Source organism: Phocoena phocoena, chromosome 16, assembly GCF_963924675.1.
Source record: "Phocoena phocoena chromosome 16, mPhoPho1.1, whole genome shotgun sequence".
NCBI classification, from domain to species: domain Eukaryota; kingdom Metazoa; phylum Chordata; class Mammalia; order Artiodactyla; family Phocoenidae; genus Phocoena; species Phocoena phocoena.
In genome coordinates, this window is record NC_089234.1 from 37030611 (window position 1) to 37054753 (window position 24143).

Consider the following 24143-nt stretch of genomic DNA (forward strand, 5'->3'; position numbering starts at 1 on the left):
CTTACATTTAGGTCTTTAATCCATTTTGAGTTTATTTTTGTATACGGTGTTACGGAGTTTTCTCATTTCATTCTTTTACATGTAGCTTTCCCAGCACTAATTATTGAAGAGGCTTTCTTTTCTCCGTGGTATATTTTTGCCTCCTTTATCAAAGATAAAGTGACCATATGTGCATGGGTTTATCTCTGGGCTTTCTATCCTGTTCCATTGATCTATATTTCTGTTTTTGTGCCAGTACCATACTGTCTTGATTACTGTAGCTCTGTAGTATAGTCTGAAGTCAGGGAGCCTGATTCCTTCAGCTCCGTTTTTCTTTCTCAAGATTGCTTTGGCTATTCGGGGTCTTTTGTGTTTCCATACAAATTGTGAAATTTTTTGTTCTATTTTTGTGAAAAATGCCATTGGTAGTTTGATAGGGATTGCACTGAATCTGTAGATAGCTTTGGGTAGTATAGTCATTTTCACAATGTTGATTCTTCCAATCCAAGAACATGGTATATCACTCCATCTGTTTGTATCTTCTTTAATTTCCTTCATCAGTGTCATAGTTTTCTGCATACAGGTCTTTTGTCTCCTTAGGTAGGCTTATTCCTAGGTATTTTATTCTTTTTGTTGCAATGGTAAGGGAGAGTGTTTCTTTAATTTCTCTTTCAGATTTTTCATCATTAGTGTAAAGGAATGCAAGAGATTTCTGTGCATTAATTATGTATCCTGCTACTTTACCAAATTCATTGATTAGCTATTTTAGTTTTCTGGTAGTGTCTTTAGGATTCTCTGTGTATAATATCATGTCATCTGCAAACAGTGACAGCCTTACTGTCTTCTTTTCCAATTTCAATTCCTTTTATTTCTTTTTCTTCTCTGATTGCTGTGGCTAAAACTTCCAAAACTATGTTGAATAGTAGTGGTGAGAGCGGGCAACCTTCTCTTGTTCCTGATCTTAGTGGAAATGGTTTCAGTTTTTCACCATTGAGAACAATGTTGGCTGTGGGTTTGTCATATATGGCCTTTAGTATGTTGAGGTAGGTTCCCTCTATGCCCACCTTCTGCAGAGTTTTTATCACAAATGGGTGTTGAATTTTGTCAAAAGCTTTTTCTGCATCTATTGAGATTATAATATGGTTTTTATCCTTCAATTTGTTAATATGGTGTATCACATTGATTGATTTGCGTGTATTGAAGAATCCTTGCATTCCTGGGATAGACTCCACTTGATCATGGTGTATGATCCTTTTAATGTGCTGTTGGATTCTGTTTGCTAGTATTTTGTTGAGGATTTTTGCATCTATGTTCATCAGTGATATTGGCCTGTAGTTTTCTTTCTTTGTGACATCTTTGTTTGGTTTTGGTATCAGGGTGATGGGGGCCTTGTAGAATGAGTTTGGGAGTGTTCCTCCCTCTGCTACATTTTGGAAGAGTTAGAGAAGGATAGGTGTTAGCTCTCCTCTAAATGTTTGATAGAATTTGCCTGTGAAGCCATCTGGTCCTGGGCTTTTGTTTGTTGGAAGATTTTTAGTCACAGTTTCAATTTCAGTGCTTGTGATTGGTCTGTTCATATTTTCTATTTCTTCCTGGTTCAGTCTTGGAAGGTTGTGCTTTTCTAAGAATTTGTCCATTTCTTCCAGGTTGTTCATTTTAGTGGCATATAGTTGTTTGTAGAAATCTCTCATGATCCTTTGTATTTCTGCAATATCAGTTGTTACTTCTCCTTTTTCATTTCTAATTCTGTTGATTTGAGTCTTCTCCCTTTTTTTCTTGATGAGTCTGGCTATTGGTTTATCAATTTTGTTTATCTTCTCAAAGAACCAGCTTTTAGTTTTTTTGATCTTTGCTATTGTTTCCTTCATTTCTTTTTCACTTATTTCTGATCTGATCTTTATGATTTCTTTCCTTCTGCTAACTTTGGGGTTTTTTTTGTTGTTGTTCTTCTTCTTTCTCTATTTGCTTTAGGTGTAAGGTTAGATTGTTTATTTGAGATTTTTCTTGTTTCTTGAGGTAGAATTGTATTGCTATAAACTTCCTTCTTAGAACTACTTTTGCTGCATCCCATAGGTTTTGGGTCATCGTGTTTTCATTGTCATTTATTTCTAGGTATTTTTTTGATTTCCTTTTTTATTTCTTCAGTGATCTCTTGGTTATTTAGTAGTGTATTGTTTAGCCTCCATGTGTTTATATTTTTTATAGATTTTTCCCTGTAATTGATATGTAGTCTCATAGTGTTGTGGTCAGAAAAGATACTTGATACAATTTCAATTTTCTTAAATTTACCAAGGCTTGATTTGTGACCCAAGATATGATCTATCCTGGAGAATGTTCCATGAGCACTTGAGAAGAAAGTGTATTCTGTTGTTTTTGATAGAATGTCCTATAAATATCAATTAAGTCTATCTTTTCTAATGTGTCACTTAAAGCTTGTGTTTCCTTATTTGTTTTCATTTTGGGTGATCTATCCATTCGTGAAAGTGGGGTGTTAAAGTCCCCTACTATTATTGTGTTACTGTCGATTTCCCCTTTTATGGCTGTTAGCGTTTGCCTTATGTATTGAGGTGCTCCTATACTGGGTGCATAAATATTTACAATTGTTATATCTTCTTCTTGGATTGATCCCTTGATCATTGTGTAGTGTCCTCTTTGTTTCTTGTAATAGTCTTTATGTTAAAGTCTATTTTGTCTGATATGAGAATTGCTACTCCAGCTTTCTTTTGATTTCCATTTGCATGGAATATCTTTTTCCATCCCCTCACTTTCAGTCTGTATGTGTCCCTAGATCTGAAGTGGGAGTCTCATAGACAGCATATATATGGGTCTTGTTTCTGTATCCATTCAGCAAGTCTATGTCTTTTGGTTGGAACCTGCCTTCTCCAGCTTAGGGGCTCTGGAAAACCCTTTCCTGCCCCAATCCACAGTTGTCTGAGAAGAGCTTAAAAATCAGACTCCATCACTCTGGAATATGTCTACTATTTGTCCCTTTTATGGATAAGAGTAAGCAAAGACAAAGTTTATCATTACATTTTGCTGTGTTTTGGTGGTAAAATCCCAGTGTCAGACACAAATTCAGACATATCTCTTTGTCAGATTTTTGGATTCATAAATACCAAATGGAAAATTCTAAAGCTGTGCAAAGTGTCTAATTTCAGGACTATCTAAATGTAATATTAATATCCTGGTATGATGTCCTTCTTCCCACCCCCTAGTACTCACTGCTAGGGCTGAGTTGTTTTTAGCTAGAACTAGCTCTATTCAGATGGTCCCCGCATTCCTAACTGAATGCCCTCTCTTAGGAGCAGAGGCCTGAGCTCCAAGGAAACCTTGGGATAAAAGTGGGGATGGAAGTCAGAGAACACTCAGCAATTTGCTGCATTCAAAAGTGAACTCAGAGGAGAGGACAGTCAGGTCAGCAAGACTCTTCTGGGATTTCAGAGTGTTTCTGGAGAGTGGAATAGGATGTGGAGATTGGAGTGATGCTTCTTGGAGAAATGGATCTACTTGAATGGAGTGGTGACTTTGCCTGTGAGTGGAGAAAGAGCTGGTAAGCTGCAAGCTTTACTTTTTTACATAAAAGTAAAAATTTTTCTTAAGCATCATATCCTGCATTTTAACATTAAATGTAAGGAATTTATGGATTCCCTGAATATTGAAAACACTGTTCTATCACTAGAAATTCATCTTTCTTTAGTTATTAGTGTGGTCTGCTAGCAGCATATTTTGCAAAAAGTGCCTATTTCCTGAAGGATTAGAGGCATTCATTCATCATCAAAGTCCAGGCAGAGTTGATCATTTACCAACATTCACGTGATAGACGTTTACTGAGCACCTGCTATGCCCTTGGCACTTAATAGACACTGGAGATACCGTGGTGAACAGTCAGGGTCCCTGCCCTAGCCTAGTGAGAAAGGTGGGTATAATGAAAGAATCATACACTATCACAAATACTGATAAGTACTACGAGGTGAAGTTTGAGTGCTCTTAAAGTACATACTGAGATCTAGTTGGGAGGGAGTATGGTGTTCAGGAAAGGCTTCCAAGAAGTTGATCATCTCAGAGATCTGAAAAATCTGAGTGGGAGTAAACCAGCCAGAAAAGGATGATGAGAGATGAAACCAAAAGATCTGAAAGTTTCCTTTGCACAATAAGACAATACGCCATTCTGGGCGGGTTGTTTCCCTTCAAATAGAGACATCAAAGTCATATCAAGGCAGAGTGACGCTCAGGTTACAACGTGTTTAGGCACAGTTGATGCCCCAAACATACCAGCATGTGGAAATATTTGTTTCTTACAAAGCAGTTTGTTGGGTTTTTTTTAAAAAAAAGATTGAATTTTGACACTAAAGTCAAGAAAGTTTTTCGGGAGATGAGAGAAGTGGCAGGGCAAACAAAGCATTGGAAAAAGCTTTTTTAATTTTATGGAAATAATATGTCCCAATTTCCCCCACTCCCATCACTTAGGATTACACTTGTTGGTTCAGCCATCAAGATCCTACTTTTAAATTGTCTTGAGTACCATTCAATGTGAGGGAAAAGATCTTAATGCAACGTAGATAGTAATTTTCCAAACCCCTAAACCTTTATGTTTTCTGGGATGTTTCTTTTTATTCAGAAAGATCTTCTACCCAGACACATTTTCCATCTGTATGTAGTCTGGGAAAAAAATAAAATAATGTAGTGTTTTACCACCAAATGCCAAACCCATATAAAGTTCTGATGGACAGAAACTTTTCCTTCTGTATGTCTGGGAAATCTTCCATCCACATCCACTTTCCAAGAAAAAGACTTTAAAAGGGGTGAATGAGATATAGGGATCTGTAGAATTTCCACAACACATACACATTTCGTTACTAGAAAAGAGGACAGAAATTCCTAAATCACAGTTGCCTGAAACATTTTTAGCAGAGCCTCATTCCAGGCCAGCCAGTGAGAATTAAGCAGGAAAAGACTTTGTGACTCAGAAGCTGCCTTCCCTTATAAAGTCAAGGTTCTCCCGAGTGGTATTTTGACTGCTTTTGGAGGAGGGGTTGCCTGCATCCAGTTCTCTGAAGAAGCCAGAATTTTCTGTTCCTCTCTACCAAAAAAGTACTCCATCAACAAATATGTGCGCAAGATACAGACCCTGCCTGCATTCTTTCAGGTCAATGGAGTGCCGCAGCTGGTTTTTGGGTAAAGTCTTCGTTGTCATGGGTTCAGGAAAACAAACATGTTTTATTGCGCTATTATGAATTTTAAACCCAAGGTGACCAAAGACCCTGCCTGAAGTCTTCCTGGGTTCCTGTGCCTGTGAGGAATCACCTATATTACATATAAGAAAGTTACTGCAAAATAAAGAATTTCATTAATGCATAGATGGGACCATTATGGAAACATAATTAAATACTGTGATTAGTCAGATAGTCTGGATAAATGAGAGTTGCTAAATCTAACATATCTGAGTTAGAAGTTTTCAAAGACTTACATAGAGATTTACTCTACAACATGCAAGCTGTCCACAAATAATTATATATACAATCCTACTGAATTGAATACTTTATTTCTGAAGAACTGTCAGGACCATGCCACACCTTCAGGTCACAACTGAAAAATCTCAATTATTGTTATATGTTACACCAAAATAATAAAAAACAATTGTTATTTGGACACTATAGTTTGAATTCTGGATAAAATATAAGATTGTAGTATGATGATAATACCAACAAAATCTTGAGATTCATTTAGAAACCTCAAATTTATATTTATTTCTAGTAAGGTCCCAAGTTAGGGGATGGGGGAAGACTTGTCAACCATCTTCCTATTTTTTATTTCAGTGATGATTAAAATGGGTTCAGAGTATAACCTTTAAAAATTGTGAATCACTATGTTGCATACCTGTAACTTACAAAACATTGTACATCAACTATACGTCAATAAAAGAATAAATGCATAAGGTAATCAGATATATCACCAGAAAAATAAAATAAACTGGATTCAGGGATGTGAAGCTTCATGGCTTCTGGACTGGCTGAAGTATTCACAGAGATTCAGCCGGGTTTTTTTTTTTTATTGGCCTTTACAAGACATGGCCTATGATAAGGAAATTATGAAACGATCTGTTCTACTTTATACATTTATCTTTAATCTTTGAAAGCTTAAGATACAAGGGTTCTTAGGCTTATTTTTGTTTGTGTTTGAAGGTTGCCAAGATGTGCTGCATTTGCAGTTTGGGTTCAGGTAATGTGGATTGTGATCAAATGCATGTAAGAATGGAGCAGCGCTGAGGAACATTCTATTGAAAGTCACCAGGATTCAGTATTCCACTGCGTTCTCCTGTCAGTACTCACAACAGTTTGATGGAGTAGATGTTATAATATTACTGTTTTACAGATGAGGAAACTGAGGAGCTGAGATGCTGGATAATTTGCCCAATGACTCAAATTAGGTTGAGTTTGAGTCACAACTGACTGGTGTTTGAATCCAACTTAATTCCGAAGCCCATATGCTTTCTCCTACTTTATGAAGCTTTTCATCACATACAGTGAGAGTTTTGGCCTGTTCCAACTATCTCAAATTCCAATCAGGTTTTAAAGAATTGGGAGTTCCTCAGCCTGAAATTACCCTATAGGGTCTCAATTTTGTTGGAAGAGGAAGTGAATGCCTTGAATTCCAAATTGTAGCATTTAGACTTCTTGAAGCATCCAAAGATATCTCATGGGACCCTTCCTGTTCACTTTCTTTTCTAGGGACTAAAAGTGTGTCTGATGCTAGAGAGAGAGTGTTGTGTAAGCTCCCGGCCGATCTCGGCACACAGCCTGCCCTCCCTCAGCGCCAATCAGGCCACATTTGCTCTCTATGGAATCATCTCACTCAAACCTTAGGATCATCTAACAGAACCCTAAGTTTCCAAAGCTTCCCATGGCACTCTGGACAACAAACATTTAAGCATCTCCCGACACCTGATATTCAGCTGAATTAATCCTCCTTTAGGTGACAGCTTATAATATGCCCCCTGGATTGGCATTTTATAGTTTTCAAGACACTCGAGTAGTTTATGTCTTTCTGTAAATTCTACCAGCTCAGGAACCCGGTGCAGTGGTTGAGCCAGTATCGTTGTCATTTTGCAAATGAGGAGACTGGGGTACAAGTCATACACAGCCAGTGGATAATAAGGTACCAGGTCTTGGGGCAGAATTTCAGCCACTGTATCTGGGTCACACTTTCCTTCTGTGAAAACTGTCAACCTTTTTAGCCTATTACCTCATAGATGCCATCAGGCCAGTTTATACTGTATATTTTCAGATTTAATATTTCAATCAGAGATAAGTGGAAGTAAAAAGAACATTAAAATATATAGGCCCACACACTTATAGTTATGGATGCAAAAACCAAGGCCACAGGGGTTAGTGAACTGTTCAAAGCCACACAGACACTTAGTGACAGAGCCTAAAATAGAGCAAAGCCTTCGGGTCTTGCCTAGTTGCCTTCCCCTGTCCCTGTGTCTGCTCTCTGGAGACATGTGCCTGGAACCTGTAATCTAACTAGAGATGATAATGATAATAATGAACCGACCTACACAATTTTCCTATGCTTTTGATAGTTCTATGTCACATTATCTCCCTACACTCTGCTCCAGTGCTTCTGGGTTGCTCTTGTTTAAATGGACATCTTCAAGCCCCACCCCGAAGAATCTGTTTCAGGTGAACCCCAGGAATGTTCATTTTGAGAAACTAATGAGTAATTCCAATGGCTAAGGTTTTATAAACTTAGGCCACGCTTTAAGAAACTCTGCTCTAACTCACTATTCTCAAGGACTGGGTTGGGAAATGCATTGGTTAACTACATTTAAGCCTTACTTTTTGTAAGGCTGTCCCAGAGACCAGTTATAATGGTGATCAGTAATCGGTTAGCAGAAAGTCAACCCAAACCAGTGGTGTATCATAAAATAGAGACTCCTCCAATGAGTCTGTTGTTCCTTTAGTAAAAAGTTCCTCTGCTTAGAAATCCTGGGAAAATCCGCCCCTTGCAGCAGAAGTGCAAAGAGAAGCCTAATGGCCACCCTTGGCTGGTTTGCTGAGCAACCTGACCTCCCAAACTGTGTGGTCCAGCCTGCTTGGCCGAGGGCTCTGTTCTGGGCATTGGTTTTCAGCAGCGGGTGTATACTGATACAGCTAGTGTGCCTGACCTCCTAAGGCTTCGATACTAGACAGCCACACTGTTTAAGAGAAGGGCAATGCTAGAATGTTGTAATAACCCTGAAATGTGCTAAAGAAAGCCTAGAGCCAGAGCACTTCCTTATCGTATGCATCTTATCTGTTCTTTTCTTAAAATACATTAGGAAAACTTTCTGAAAATAACAATGTTATTTTCAATGTCTGAGATGGTCGTTGCAGCTCTTTTAAGGTTTGGGAGAAATAGGAAACTGCATTCCTGAGTTCCCACTATGCATTCCTGAGTTCCCACTCTGTGTGGAAGGGCTCTGTGCCCTCAGGGAATAACGAACACACAGGCTGCCTGTAAAAGTTGGCAACCTAATGGTGGGCGCAGGGCACACATGAGAAAATGTAGAGGCTTATAACAAGGAAATGTAATGAGGAAATCACTGGAGTGATAGAACATTCTCCAAGTGGCAAAATTAATCTAAGAAGATTTATTTGAGCAGGTTTTTGAAATAAGGCAGGAACCTGATTTAGCAGAATAAGAAGTAGGAAGGTATCTCAGGCTCTGGAAATTGTATGCATGAGGGCTCTGAGGCAGAACGGTCTAAATTTGAAGGAAAGGGGAAACGCAGGACATTAAAAATGTTTGTAAAGCTTGAAGTGGAAATTGCAAGGGGGCAGCAAATGGGAGGCGTGGAAGGAAGCCTCCTTTGAATGTTCTCGCTCTCCTGATAGTAGAATTCTTACAGCAACATAGAAGGAAAGAGGCCTATTGGTACAAGATATATAGATACTATACGCATATATGAAATATTCCTAATTGAGACCACCTCCTTCACTGGATTTGTTGCCCTTTTGCCTGCTCTTCTGTGTATCATGTAAAGTATTGTTTTAAACAAACCCTTGATAGCAATCCACACTTCTGCTCCTCCCCTTTTAAAATTAATAATCTATTGAAATACTGTAGGATGGAGTCCCAGGGAGCACTGGAATTGTGATTGGACTGGTTGTTATTATTTTGTACCTCAGTTTACAAACTGAAGTCCCCCAGAAAGGACTTAGCCTCCTTAAATTTTTTCTTAATGTGAATTAATTGCCATCATTTAAAAATCAGGGGATTGTCCATAAAAATTGCAATTTGCCTTCTCTTAAAAAGTGGAAAACCAAGCAACTCTGAACTAGCATATCAACAACAGATGAGAGTTGAACGGGGGAGGACCCCTTTACAGGATACCTGGGTTCCCTGTTCATCAAAGTTATCACTTGACTTTTTCAGTCATTTTTGCCTCTCTAGGCATTTAGATTTGCAAAACTTGCTGTAGATTTTGGGACATAGATGACCGACACATGGCAAAAATGTCATATATAAGATTGTGCACACCTAAAAAAATGAGGAAGTAGAGAGGTCAATCAATGCAGAAGTTGTTCTGTTGTTAATTCTGTTGTTCATACCTTCTGGAGCATCACCAGCAAAGCCTAGTCTCAAAGCTTGTGATTTTTAGGGACTGGTAATGCCTAGTACTTTCTCACTGAGATTTAGCAAACACTGTCTAAAGATAAAGGCAAAGAGGATATGGAAGAGAATGTCAGAACTAGAAGAAAACGGAGAGGCAAAAGAGCTCAAACTTTCATTTCAGAAATAAGTTCTTGAGATTTGGCGATGCAGAGACCTTGTCCCCAGTCACAGTAGCTTCTTGGTGGCAGATTCAGAACTGTGGAATTCCCATATCAGAGGTCTTTCTTTTGCACGGTGGCTACTCCCGGCTTGCCTGCACTAAGTTTTCTTCTGAAGTGTGTAAATCAGCCACTATAAGAGCTGCATGTTGCATATTTGTAACAGGAGATATTATTATTGATCTTTCTCATTTTTTAAGGAACTGAGGTGGGCAGTATCGTTCATCCAAGAAACTTAGTATGGTGTCACTCATACTGCAGCGAAAGACTGGAGAGCCAAACAGTAAATGGGTACTTAAAAATCTCTTCAAATTTCCCAGATAGTACAGGAATCCATTCTACAATAGCCCTGAAACCATCTGGCTTCCAATTAATTAATTCAATGGACAGGGTGTTCTCTACCCCATAAGGCAATTTGTCCTCCGTGTTATTGGGTTGTTAGAAATTTCAACCTAAGTTTCTAGGTAAGGGGGAATGAAATCTGTTTTCTCGTAGATGTGACCCATAGTTGCTAGTTATATTTTCTCAAGAAACATGTAGACACCCACTCTCCTCCCTGATATCACTTCAGGCCGTTAGGCAAACCTCACGTCTCCCCAGGATCCCTTCTTTTGACTAAGCCTTCTTGGGTACTCAGAGCCATTCCTGTCTGTGGCCAGGCTTCTGGGTCACTCACAGTCCTCACCATCACGAGGATTCTCACCGGCCATTTCCTTGATAATTAACATGTAACGCTTTGCCGATCAATGCCTTGAGAAACCAACAGGTTGAGTCTCTAACTGCAGTTTGCTAAAGCCAAACTGGGATCCAGGTTGCAGACTTTCTCTGGTTTATAAACAGCAATAATAAAAGACTTTCCCCTTGGTGTAGCAGTTTGTTACTAGTTCAAGGCTTCTGTTAAGGACAAATGAGTCTCTGAATTACCTTTCACACCATAAACTCTCTCAACAGTTCGTGTGCCCAAACTCTTGCTATCGGTTTCATCTTCAGCTTGCCTTCCCTGTATAGTTTTTCTGAAGTCAGCAACTTTCATAGAGGTACTTCCCAAGTAGGAGCATGGCTGCTTCTCACCTGTTGTGTGTGTACTACGTCCTTCAGATAACTTTGGGAATGACTCCTTCCTCTAAGAATACAGCTTACCTAATCCTTTGCTTTAACCTCAGGTCTAAAGTCATACACACTTGTATTTGAATCCTAAATCCATCACTCAGTAATGGTGTGACCTTGGGTTAAACTCAGCTGCAGTTTCCTAATTTAAAGAATGGATATATTAGTAGTACAACTGAAGCCTGATACATGCCAGTAGCTTAATAAATGTTCGTCGTTGTTGTTGTTAATGCTGTTGTAGCTCTGAGGTGCCCTGTATTGCTCGTGTGCCATGTGACCCTCTTCCCACAGCCTTATATATCCCAGGATCCTGGGCCCCCATGACACCATTCCTCTGGTTGACGTAGCTGATACTTTCTCTTCTTTAGCTGACTCCTCAGCAGTGTCTAGCACTCCCGTCCAAAGCGCTGTATATATTCTCCCTGGTATGGCTCTTTTCTCCTGCAGCACGCTGGGTTCCAATTCCAAAACACTCCATGCTGGTAATATCAACAATTCTATGTTTATCCACTGTTTTGTGTCTAGAGGATCCAAGACTCGGTTTCTAGACTAAATAAGTGACTATCAGTCAGTCTCCACAGAAGTCCAGCAAATCCAACCGTCCACCATGTCATCCACGCTCAGACAATCAGAGAGTCATCAAGTTGGAAGGAACACCAGGACATCAGGTGATTCTGCCCTTCGGCCCAGTGATTCCCAAATTTCGGTTTGGATAAGCATCATTGGAGGTCCTATCAAAAATAGATTTCATGGGCTTCCCTGGTGGCACAGTGGTTGAGAGTCCGCCTGCCGATGCAGGGAACATGGGTTCGTGCCCCGGTCCGGGAAGATCCCACATGCCGCAGAGCGGCTGGGCCTGTGAGTCATGGCCGCTGAGCCTGCGCGTCCGGAGCCTGTGCTCCGCAACGGGAGAGGCCACAACAGTGAGAGGCCTGCGTACCGCAAAACAAAACAGAAAAACAAAAACAAGAAACATTTACTGCATGTTTTAGACTCTAGGAATACAAAGATGAAATCAATTCAGTCTTTGCCCTCAAATGCATTTAGTCTTTGCCCTCTAGCCTGGAATTTAGGTGCACTATAGAAGAGCAATGCTGTGGGTCCCAGAGGAAAGGTGAACATGGTATGGTATGGGCAAACAGAGGAGGGGCACTTAAACAAAATGGAAGATGGAGGGGGTAGGGAAGGCTTACTGGGGCTTAGTGACACCTAGCTGAGTTGAGGAGGTCGTGTAGAAGAAGAACTGGATGTGTGGGAGGAGTTAGAGTGGTAAATGGGGAAAAACTGTTCCAGGCAGAGGAACAGCAAGAGCAGAGATCCTAAGCTGTGAGCTAGTCTGATTTGTTAGTGGAAAAGTCCATTGTTCAGGATTATTGGGGCAATGTTGGAGCATACTACTTCTGAGTGGGGGTAGATTAGGTGGAAGGTACAGGCAAAACATAAGTGCTTTTAACAGAGGGATATTAGTGTCCTTCTGCTCCAGGAATTCAACTCAGCTTGTGGAGCTCTCGATCCTTCATGATTAACCCTAATTTCCCAAGTTATCTTTTGGTGACACCGAGAATATTAAAAGCTGTTCTGCCTCCAAAATCTAACAGGGTGTTATTCTGCAAGCCAGAATGCATTTTCTTCTTTTACAAATAAAATAAAATATAGTAAAGCACTGGAATACATCTTGAAATACATTACATAGTCTAGACACTCTGAAAAGCTTTAAGGAGTGCACAAGTTTATTCCACTTTCCTAGTTGGCCTTTATGGCATTGTGGACAGACAGCTTTAGGGTTTTCTGATCCCTTTCCTAACACAGGACTTGTGCATTATCTCTAAACGTCTATTCGATGTTAGTCAGTATATCTAATGTCAACGCCATTGGTGGAAATTTTCTTTTTATCTGAGAAACTGTTACAAATGTATTGATGTGCAACAGGAAATATATTTGTGTGTGACTGAATAGACAGATATGATATGCAGAATAATGGCCTCCCCAACACGTCCATATCCTAATCCCCCAAACCTGTGAATTTGCAGATGTGATTAAGTTAATCATCTTAAAATATGAAGATTACCCTGGATTATCCAGCAGGGCCCAATGTAATCACAAAGGTCCTTCTAAGAGGGAGGCAGGATGGTCAGAGTCAGAAAGAGAGATTTGAAGATGCTACAAAGCTGGCTTTGAAGATAGGGGAAGGGGCCATGAGCCAAGAAATGCAGCGGCCCCTAGAATAGAAACGACAAGAAAACACATTCTCCCCCAGAGCTTCCAGAAGAAAGATAACTATCTTGATTTTAAACCAGTGAAACCTATTTTAGACTTCTGACCTCAAGAACTGTAATATAATAAATTTTGCTGTTTGTAGCAGGTTTGTTGTAATTTGGTAAAGCAGCAAAAGGAAACTAACACAGAGTGTCACATTCTTTTGGTTAAAAGTTTAAGTCTGTGCTCTTTTTTTGTCTGAGAAACTGTCTCACCTCTAGATCTAACTTTCGCTCATAGAACACTGGATGATAATAATAGCTAATAATTCCATAGTGTTCTCCACGGGCGAGGCAGTATTCCAGGCACTTCTCATTTATTAACTCTTCACATCCCACTACCACCTTGTGATAAGATATGATTATTAACCCTATTTTCATATAAGAAATCTAAGAGTCAGAGCGAGGACACATTATGGTTACCAGGGGGGAAAGCTGGTGGCGGGGGAGGGATAGTTAGGGAGTTTGAGATTGACATGTACACACTGCTGTATTTAAAATGGATAGCCAACAAGGATCTACTGTATAGCACAGGGAACTCTGCCTAGTATTCTGTAACAACCTAACTAGGAAAAGAATTTGAAAAAGAATAGATACATGTATATGTATAACTGAATCACTTTGCTGTACACCTGAAACTGACACAACATTGTAAATCAACTATACTCCAATATATAATAAAAAGATTTTTAAAAAGGGAGAGAGAGAGAGACAGGACACAGAGCTAGTGGTAGCTCTAGAACTTGAACTCTGAATCAGAATCCCTTGTGTATTGCTCTAAAATTTTTTGCCTTTGTACAAAGACAAGGACCGAAGGCTGATTTTCACTGCATTTCCTCCTTATGCTGCAGGTTGTTTCTCTCACATTTAGTGTGCCAAGTGTCTTCTCTTATGGCACATTCCTTCAAACTTCTCAGATTTTGAAATAAATAAGAGCACTGCGAAAATAAACACCATCTACTGAGTATTAGCATATCCCCCAAATACCTGCATTTACCTTCCCATAGGAGGCGTCAAATCAAATTTGCAGTAAAAAAACTTCTGATTTGCTCAAGCAAATAACAGAACGGAGTTCAGCAAATCCCTGCAGATGCGGCTGGAATGGCCATTGTGCCAGCATGGGCTGGGTGAGTTTGTCTGCTGAGGCTGTCTTAGGAGAACTCAGCCTTTGATTCTGACAATTCCAGAACCTGGAGAATTCTGAGAATTAGAAACAGAAAGGATGCCTTGCTCTCACTGAGTCTCCTCAGGCAAAATGAATTCTATGAGCTGAACAAAATAGTTAATGAGTGTGATCAGTCTAGAGAAAACAATTTCTACAGCCCAAATTTTCAACTGCAGCAGAAAATTTGCAGAAAATCATATTCCTTGCCAGACATCCATATTATGCGGCTGTTTGCCAATACTGACACGGCCAAGTGAAATCCACATGGTACTGGGGGTGAAGATTAATCAAGAAATCATTAGGCAATTAGTGAGCACTCACTGCTTACTCAGCTCTGGACTGAGGATTAAAATTGTCCCAGATCTCTAGGAATTTACAATAAATCATCATTGGATAATGCTACCAAGATGGTGGGTGCTGTTTGTAGAACCACACGTCTGGGCATGATTCTTGAATGTGCTTATAGCCTGGAATTTATTTTATAGTTTTCCTGAATGGCAACCAAGTCATCAGACACTACTGTTTTTCTAATTGCTCCATAACTTCTTGGATACGTGGCTGAGAGCTCCAGAAGATATCTGGCCACTTGACTGGAGATGTCTCTGTACACACACACATACTCATCCAGCACTGCTTTCTTTCACTGAGGAGACTTGAATGGGGTATGAAAGTATAAATCTCAAACCCAGACAATGAGACCATTTAATCACTGGTTCAGAAATTTATTTTCAGTTAGAGGTCCTCCATGGTTAGTGTCATAAATTTTAAAAAAGAAGGAAAGGGGCTTCCTTGGTGGCGCAGTGGTTGAGAGTCCGCCTGCCGATGCAGGGGACACGGGTTCGTGCCCTGGTCCGGGAAGATCCCACATGCCGCAGAGCGGCTGGGCCCGTGAGCCATGGCCGCTGAGCCTGCGCATCTGGAGCCTGTGCTCCGCAACGGGAGAGGCCACAACACTGAGAGGCCCGCATACCGGAAAAAATAATAATAATAATAAGGAAGGAAGGAAGGAAGGAAAAAGGAAAAAAAACTTGTGAGAAAAACAACCTGAATCGTCATCTTGTATGTCTGTTCGTGTCATCACAGTCTGATTGCTGTCAGGGCTGTGAATGCACACTGGTGGAATCAAGGGAGAAAATGACATAAGAATCAGGAAGGTGAACATCAAAACTCTTATTTTCGGTATTTAAAGAAGCATTCACTACATAAACTGTCAGGGACTACACAGACACTGCTTGAGACAGAAGTGGGAGGAGGCAGGATCCTACCTCTGCTCAAATTGCCCTCCCAATGAAGAAAATATGGAATTTTTGCTTCACGTGTTCCCTGTGATAAAAACCACTAGATTAATTCCAAATGCCCGACTTTATGTTATATTGCCTAGTTTTCAAGTTTGAACATTCACACAATTGTGTTTTCTGGTTGACAAAAACTAGAAACAGTTGACAAATCCTTGAAAAATACAGAGCAATCTGTTATCATTTAGTCTTAAGCCATATAAAATTACATAATCATCAATGGTGCAATTTCCCAAAGTGTGTGTGTGTGTGCGTGTGTGTGTGTGCCATAAATCAAATGGGTCAGACACAGTAACGAGTGAAGGGCTGGCCACAGCTGTAAAACAGAGACATTCATCCTGGGATTTTTCTCATATGTCAGCAGAAATGCTCATGGTAACTGTCAAAAATATTTCTACCATGAATTTAGTTAGAACCTTGGCTTGGCAAAGAGGAACAGGCAAATGTAAAACCATTAAAGTCATTTGTTGTCACCTGGGAATGAGAGCTTAAGGTCAGACTGGTGTTTACTCACTACCTTCCTCTGAGGAATGCCTGGGTCACCTGTTATCTGTCACCTGTCAGGTGCATCAGCGGGGCAAGAGGAGGCTCAGAGAGGCTTCCCTTAAACACACCCTTTGCTCTCAGACTGCTTCTGTGACAGGTGCCTGCACGGACTCTGCTCGAAGGACAGCCCCTATCATGCTGCTACATCGCTCAGGACAAATTAGCAGACACAGCTAATGAACCGGGGCACCGAAATGGTCAAGGTCGTGCTGACTTCCAAGCGCCTCTGTGAAAACACGGGCCTTCAAACCTGTCTCCACTTCAATTCCTACTTCCATCACCCCCGACCCCGCCCCAGACTTGATTCATAAACCCAGCACTGACGACCACAAAGTTCTCACTCCCTCTTTAAACTTATGGACCATTGCAGCATCTCTTTCTTCATTGCAGACCCCGTTTTTAGGGGAATTTTTAAAAATCCCTGCTCCTCAGAGGCAGCTTCTTTCTGTGCTCGGTTCATGAGGAAATGACCCTTAATGCTAGCAAGACGGCCGGCTGGCATCTCCTGAGGAATGTGCGAACCGTGCCTGCATCTGCCCCATGAGGCTCACTCAGTATCTCTGGGCATTTCAGCAATTGTTCTGAAGGCTTGGGGTGTTTATCTCCCACAGGCAGCTGAGCTGCCTGCCTTTTCATGAGCAGAGCAGTGGAATGCAGTGGAAGAGACCCAGACCTCCGGCCACCCAGATTAGAGAGTTTTGTGCTGAGGTCCCTATATGGTTGTGTTAGACTGAACGGAGGGCTGAAGTCTGTCTTTGTTCCTTGTTTGGGAAGCAAGTGGGAGGGGAGCAGACCAAGGAGCTATATAACCCTTCGGCGTTCAGCTTCCCCGAACACCAGCCAGAGGAGAGAAGCCCAGCCGAGCACTTTCAGGGTAAGTGGCACCGGCCCAGGGATGTGACTTAGATTCCAGCGGCTCTGACATTCCCCAGCATAATCAGATGTCATCTCTGGGGATTTTGGCCAGGCTCACACACTCTGAAAGTTTTGAATGAAGATTGTACTACTAACACGATTGTAGCTTTTAGCTCTAATTATCTAACCTTAAAATCCAAGCTAAGACGCAGCCTGGTGTGGGAAAGGGTAGGGAGAGCAAGATGGAATGAAATCTATGTGTGTCACCTGCAACATCTGTTTATACTAAACCAGCTGCCCGGGTCTTGCAGTGCATTTCAGAGACGCAGTCAAGCCGTCTGCAGTAAGTTACATGATGATTTATATTTAGGCACTGGAAACTCCAGTATCTGCTTGTGGTTCAGATTTGGTGTGGGGATTTTTCACTGGACTGTACTTTTGGTGCAGCTACGGTGTCTGGAAGTGGATTTTAGAATTGAACCAAGGTTGCCTAGCCTTTGATATTGGCACTTTGTGTATTTGCATCTGGGCTCCTCTGGCTCTCATTGGTAGTGTCTTCTGTGGGAAAGTCTCTTGAGTGTAACTGGGAGCTTACACTTCAAGATATACGCGTCTCAGTGAAGTAAGTCAGAAAGAGAAAAACAAATACCGTATGCTAACACATATATATATGGAATCTAAGAAAAAAAAAGGTCATGAAGAACCTAGGGGTAAGACGGGAATAAAGACACAGACCTACTAGAGAATGGACTTGAGGACACGGGGAGTGGGAAGGGGAAGCTGGGACAAAGTGAGAGAGTGGCACGGACATATATACACTACCAAACGTAAAATAGATAGCTAGTGGGAAGCAGCCGCATAGCACAGGGAGATCAGCTCGGTGCTTTGTGACCACCTAGAGGAGTGGGATAGGGAGGGTGGGAGGGAGGGAGACGCAGGAGGGAAGAGATATGGGAACATATGTAGATGTATAACTGCTTCACTTTGTATAAAGCAGAAACTAACACACCATTGTAAAGCAATTATACTCCAATAAAGATGTTAAAAAAAAAAGATATATGCGTCTCGGTTCGTTGGTCATCTGCAGCAGAGCGCAGCAGGCGCCCCGCTGAATCTTTGTGAATAAAGAGAGAGGGAGCCGGGTGTGCGTCTGACAGCTGTTTGCATCTCAGCCTGTGCGATGTCTGGTTTGCATTTCTCAGCCGGGCGGGACCTGGGAGCCAGCCCTGCCACCGCAGGCTGCTCTTTGCTGTAAATCACCAGTTGGCAGCTTCAGCCCGGACTGGAGTTTTCACACTGAGATTTTCCTTCCATTTTGTGATTCATGACTAAATATGGTTTGTGTTTCAAGACTGTCGAGCTGGGACCTGGAGCGTTCCCCTCCCACTAACTCCTCATTTTTGGCACAAGATGCACTCGAGTCGGTTAGAGCAAACCCCCTGACCCGGGTGCTGTTCCAAAAGCAGACATTCGAGTGTGTTTTACCTAATTAGGAAATGCTTTGCTCCAAACCCAGCTGCTCATCAGGTTAGGTAAGAGTTGCAAACCACTGAGCTGGGTCCTTTCTGGGGACACAGATTTCTCTAACGACAGTGTTCCTTTTAGAGATTTAAAACTTCTTCCTGGACATTTTCTTTCTTTCTTTTTTTGCCAAATAAAAACACATTTACCAAATTTTGAGATCTTTTTATTTTCTGCATGCTTGCTGATCTGAGCGTTAAGTCTACTTTTTCTGCAGTGCATTCTAACACTCCCCCAAACCCTTCCTGCGCCAGGAAAGGGTTACTAAGGACATGTGTATTCATAGTGACCACACCATCACATTTTTAGAGCCTCCTAATTCCAAATATTTTATCCTGTTTCCAGCCCTTACTTTTGTTTTGGCAAGTCTGCTTAGTACATCCAGAGAGGCTGCTGATCCAGTGCTGACAGCCTCTGACACATGCCTCCGACTCCGACTGCTTTTCTGCCTTCTCTCTCTTACATTTCTCATCTCTCTTTTTGCTTCTTAATCTGCTAGGAAGGAAGCCAAATCACATGACTGCCAAACATAATTCAGTGTCTGGAAAGGGAAGGGAAGGGTGGGAAAAGAAAGAGTAGGCCATTGATAAACCTCATTTTCCATTCTTACAAGTAGAAGCCACAAGTTGAAGGTTTCTCTGGTAGGCCTAGAGGGAGTTGTGGAGAGGAAGCAAAGACTGGAAGTAAAAAGATCTGGATAATGACAATCATCACATAATGATGCTAATAATTTTAAAATAATATTTATTGAGAATTCATAATGTGTATGCCACCATAAATTATTTTTAATGCCTTTTAGAAAATCTAATCCCCATAAGAACTCTATGTGCTACATACAGATTTTACTGTCGTTTCATAGATAAAGAACCTGATTTAGAGATGTTACATAACTTACTAAGTCACATAGCTTCTAAGCGGTGAAGGCCACACTCAAATCCAGAGTGAGACCCCGGAATCCAAGCCCATAACCATCACGTGCTGTAATTTTTAGTGTCCTAACTCTACCAGTTTTGGGATCTTGGACAAATCATTCCAACTTGAGTCTTGATTCCCTGGTTTGTCAGTTGGCGATAACAGTACATGTCCTGGATTTTAAGATATGTTCTTTCAGTTGAGGTTCATGCTCTTTGCAAAAGGTTATGTTGCATGAGACACTGCCATGGGAGTTCTAGGCATTTGGAAAGACGGAGCATTGGTTTCATGGGAATGGTCTGGCACAACTCAAACTGCAATAGCTTTTTTTTCTTTTCTTAGGTCCCAGAAATTTCCTTAAAAGAGTTGCCTTTTATATCTAGGCCTGGGGATGCAATGAGTTCACCAACTTAGAAGACTCTTCCTGAACCTGAAATCCTATCATCTCAAAGTCAGGCAGAGAACTCTGGGTGTCCTTCTCTTTAAAAACTATTTTTCACCTAATTCTGCTTAGAAAATGGAAGGGGTCTAGATTGAAAGCTGAAGGGTAGCCAAGGGGACCTGATCTCTGGTTCAACTTTGCCTGTAAGGCCCTGTGTGCCCTTGAGCAAATCACTTCCCCTGAGTTTTCTCATTTGAGAAACGAGGGCATTAAATGAAAACATTCTCTAATAAGCCTTCAGTTTCCCAGATCTCTAAGTTGTTACTTGTGCTCCAGTCTTCCAAATTTTGCCGTAGGATCCAAGCTTAACAATGGGATATTTGAAATATTGCTTTCTTACTAAAAGAATACATGCTCAATTTATTTAGAAAATATTACAGAACCATGGGATGATCATTTAAAACACCTAGAAAACCCACCACTTCAAAAATAACCCCCATCAACATCATGGTAAATATGATTAATCTTTTTCTAGTGCATAAAAATACATTTTTAATGGGATCGTACAATGTTAATTTCTCTAACCTAGTATCACATAAGAATATACCTGTAACTTATCCTTTTATTTACCTTTTTTAATGGCAACAAAGCATTCTACTGCACGATGTGTAAAGTTTTGGATTCACCCTGGCTTGTTGGACTTACAGGGTAGCAGTGGTTTTTATTAATGGAATAACTGTGGTCCCTAAAATTTAAAGCACCTTCTTAGAAAGTTTTGATTGGTTCTAATGTTTTTCCAAGGGTAAAATTTAAAGTCCTCAGGATCCAAAAGAGAATTTTCTTTTAAACATTTTACATTAAATGTCTCAATATTTCCAATTTTTCACATGCTGCCCATTCCTCAAAATCTACGTTTTTGAAAAAAATTAGAAGTTATAACATACCTAGAAAAATGTGAAGATGGTTGGATACAGACAGCAAATTCCAGATACTTCTTTAACAAATGACTTGTCCCTGTGAATATCTGATCTCATGGTCTGATATTCCATATGTGCTCTGCAGTAGTTCATTCATTCACTTACTTAGTCTTTAAAGTGCTTGTGAGCACATGTGACGTGCCAGCCACGGTGCTAGAGACCTGTTGTATGAATGTGGAAATCAGAGTTTTAGTTACAAAAAGTTTTCAGTCTAATGAAAGTACTTTGAGATAAATGCTGTGTTAGATAAGAATCAGCAGAAGGCGCTCTAGGAGTGCACGGGAGGGGTCTCAACCCAGCCTGGAAGGTGGGAGTGGTCAGGTTAAGTGCCATGACTGTTGGATAACAGCGGGGTGGCTTCCTCCCTGTTCCCTGCAGGACCCTGTGTCGTAGCTCCAGCCAAGATGTGTGAAGAAGAGGACAGCACCGCCCTGGTGTGTGACAATGGCTCTGGGCTCTGTAAAGCTGGCTTTGCTGGGGACGATGCTCCCAGGGCTGTTTTCCCGTCCATTGTGGGACGTCCCAGACATCAGGTGAGGAAAATTTTCTCTGGAACAGAGAAAAACAAGGCTATAAATTTTGTCCCTCTGTGTCTCTGGTACTCGCTATGGGTATTCATAGATTGTCTGTTGCTCTCTGCCCGGGAATTATGTAACCATGTTAAAAATGTACCTCTGATGATTGACGTCTAGAAATAAGTACCAATTTAATACACAATGTTGATAGATTATCTATTGGGTGTCTATCAGATACAAAGACTGGCTCTTTTTCATAAATCCTTTTTGTCTAAATGTAATCATTGTCATCAGCATCAGAAATATTTATGAGCTTATGAGTTATCTGATGTATTCCATAGCTACCCTTTGGAAAGAAACTAAAATAAAAGCCCAGGTCACTCACTCTCACAGAACCTAATGTTAGGTGAAAATCAGCACTGTTACCAAATGTAATTTTCCATCTGTTAGTTGTCAACAAAATACATGTGGACAGCCACATGGTAATTTTACATAGCATTATGTAGAAACAAAATGTTGATGGCAGCCACAGGGTAAAAATCTCAGAAATTCTCCTTCACAGCAGAAATGTATTTTGCACATTGAGCCTATCTGACTGATATTTAAGCTTTCAATTTGGCACAGATTCACAAGAGCAAATAATAGAAGCCCCTCCCCATGAATGAACTCTGTCCCTTTGTTGAACTTCTGGGATGGAGATATTTTGCATAAATCACTACTTATGGAACTATAGTAGCCACGACTGTTTTGCAATTTTAAGTCACTCCAGTGCAATTTTAAATTTTAGTAATGAGAATTCTCTCTTTTGTAAAGCTTCACCTTAATGATTAAAAAATACATCCCACTACTTTAGGCAGATGTCAGTGTTGATTGGTATGAATTTATCTATGAGAAGTCAAGCACGGAGTGATCATTTGTAGAAATAATGTTTTTGCTTAGAACGGTTAGATATACTCTTGGGTAGGTGACAACTTCAAAAGCACAGTTTAAAGGATTTATAAGGGGCAAAATGCCATTTAACTAATATGTAAAATTTTACATATCCATTCAACAAATAATGATTGAGTGCCGAATATGTGCCAGGCAATTTGTCATAGTGGAGAACAAGACAGATACAATCTTTGCCCTAAGAGAGCTCATCAAGGGATGTAGAAGATAAATAACACAAAGTTGCCTTACCCCCAGGGTTCTCTGCTATTTGAGAGAACTAGTCAGACCTGTTTCCAATCAACTAAGGCTGTTTCTTAAGAACTTAGTGACAGTAGGATTCAGCATATCATTGTTGGTACCCGAAGGAACTTTCTATCGAAATGATTTAACCCTTTGTGTTTGGACTGTAATCGGTTCACAAGTTCTGAGAGAGGCTGGCTCGTGATGTGTTGAACCTTTTTTAGGGGGTGATGGTGGGAATGGGACAAAAAGACAGCTACGTGGGTGATGAAGCACAAAGCAAAAGAGGAATCCTGACCCTGAAGTACCCGATAGAACACGGCATCATCACCAACTGGGACGACATGGAAAAGGTACCGGGAGATTCATGCATAATTCCTGGGGCTCCTGTTTCCAAACATCTTGCCACTGCTGGGGAAAAGAACTGGCTCACTTTGCCCAATTGTACTTTTACTTGTTGATGTTCCTTCTAGATTATTACTAACTGGAAAAAAAAAATCCTGAACTGTTTCTTTAAATAAAAAAAAAAAAGCAAATCCTTTGCCTAACAGGGTTTATAAACCAATTAGAGTGAGCTAGCTCTGCAGACGAGAACAGTAGCCCTTAGACAATGGTGGGTATTAATAGACTTGCTCAGTCCACTGGCTTGCCCTCCGAGGACAAGCATTACATGAGTAGCAGCCAGGAGAACAAAGGGTTGCCTTCACGCACCCATTCTTGAAAGGTTTTCATTAACTCACCCTGAACATTTAAAATATATATATATATTTTTTAGTTTTCACTATAGAAAGCTATACATTCATACATTCCCGAATGTTCCTCAACGTATTGAAGCCCAAGCACATGACAAAAATTTTTAAATAAATATTTTTAAAAGTATCTCCCTGTGTTGCCTTAAATGAAGTCTTTATCTCCCAGACCCATATAGAAGAGCTAATGAGGAGAAGAGTTAAATCCTAGGATTTTGATGTTTGTTATTAGACATTATGGAAACACAAGTGATCAGAGAAAAAGCAGAAGAAATAATGAGAAAGTGACTTAAATTTTTAAAATGCAGCAAATATATTAGAACCAGAACATCTGGACTTTTATATATCTGTCAGCTCCATACACACACTCTCTCTCTCTCTCTCTCTCTCTCTCTCTCTCTCCCACTAGTGTAAAAGAAAATAATGTTGCTAGGATTTATCAGTAATAATGCTGAAACTTCTGCTTCTCTACAAAAATTGTGTTTCATTAGGTTTACTGAGTCTAAGATTCTGGATTTGGTTAAGACTGCAGTTTTCACTGTGAGGAAGATATTAATAGTAGGAAAATACTCTTAAGAGATTCTCCATGGAGCCGGCAGCGTCTCAGAGGGATGCACCTGGAGAAAGATCCTTGGAACAAATAAAGCATTCCATAATTTTTAAAATTTAAATTCAAAGGGTCTGAGAGAGAGAGAGAGAGAGAGAGAGAGAGAAAGAGAGAGGGATTGGTTGGTTTTTAAATGACGCTTCAGAGTATCCATAGTATATAATACGATAGGTAGAATTTCTTTTCTTCACTTTTTTTTTTTTTTGATTTCTTGAACACTGTGCGGCTTTTACTCCATCAAAGGGATAGAACTTTCAGGAGTCTCATTTCCTTTCTAGAGACAACAAATTCAA

The 24143-nt window shown here is 40.5% G+C and overlaps 1 protein-coding gene across 7 annotated transcripts in view; it reads left to right on the forward strand.

Moving 5' to 3' along the window:
* Positions 1-24143, forward strand: part of ACTA2 (actin alpha 2, smooth muscle) — a 50380-nt gene that overhangs the window by 16168 nt on the left and 10069 nt on the right. For 2 of the 7 annotated variants that reach the window (XM_065893746.1, XM_065893745.1), the window contains exons 2-3: positions 21188-21342; positions 22719-22847. In XM_065893746.1, coding sequence (XP_065749818.1) covers positions 21214-21342; positions 22719-22847 — 258 coding nt within the window. In that variant the 5' untranslated portion in view covers positions 21188-21213. Of the gene's footprint in view, positions 1-16748; positions 17037-21187; positions 21343-22718; positions 22848-24143 lie in introns of those variants that run through there. The other 5 variants (XM_065893744.1, XM_065893750.1, XM_065893748.1 and 2 more) reach the window with 5 other exon arrangements.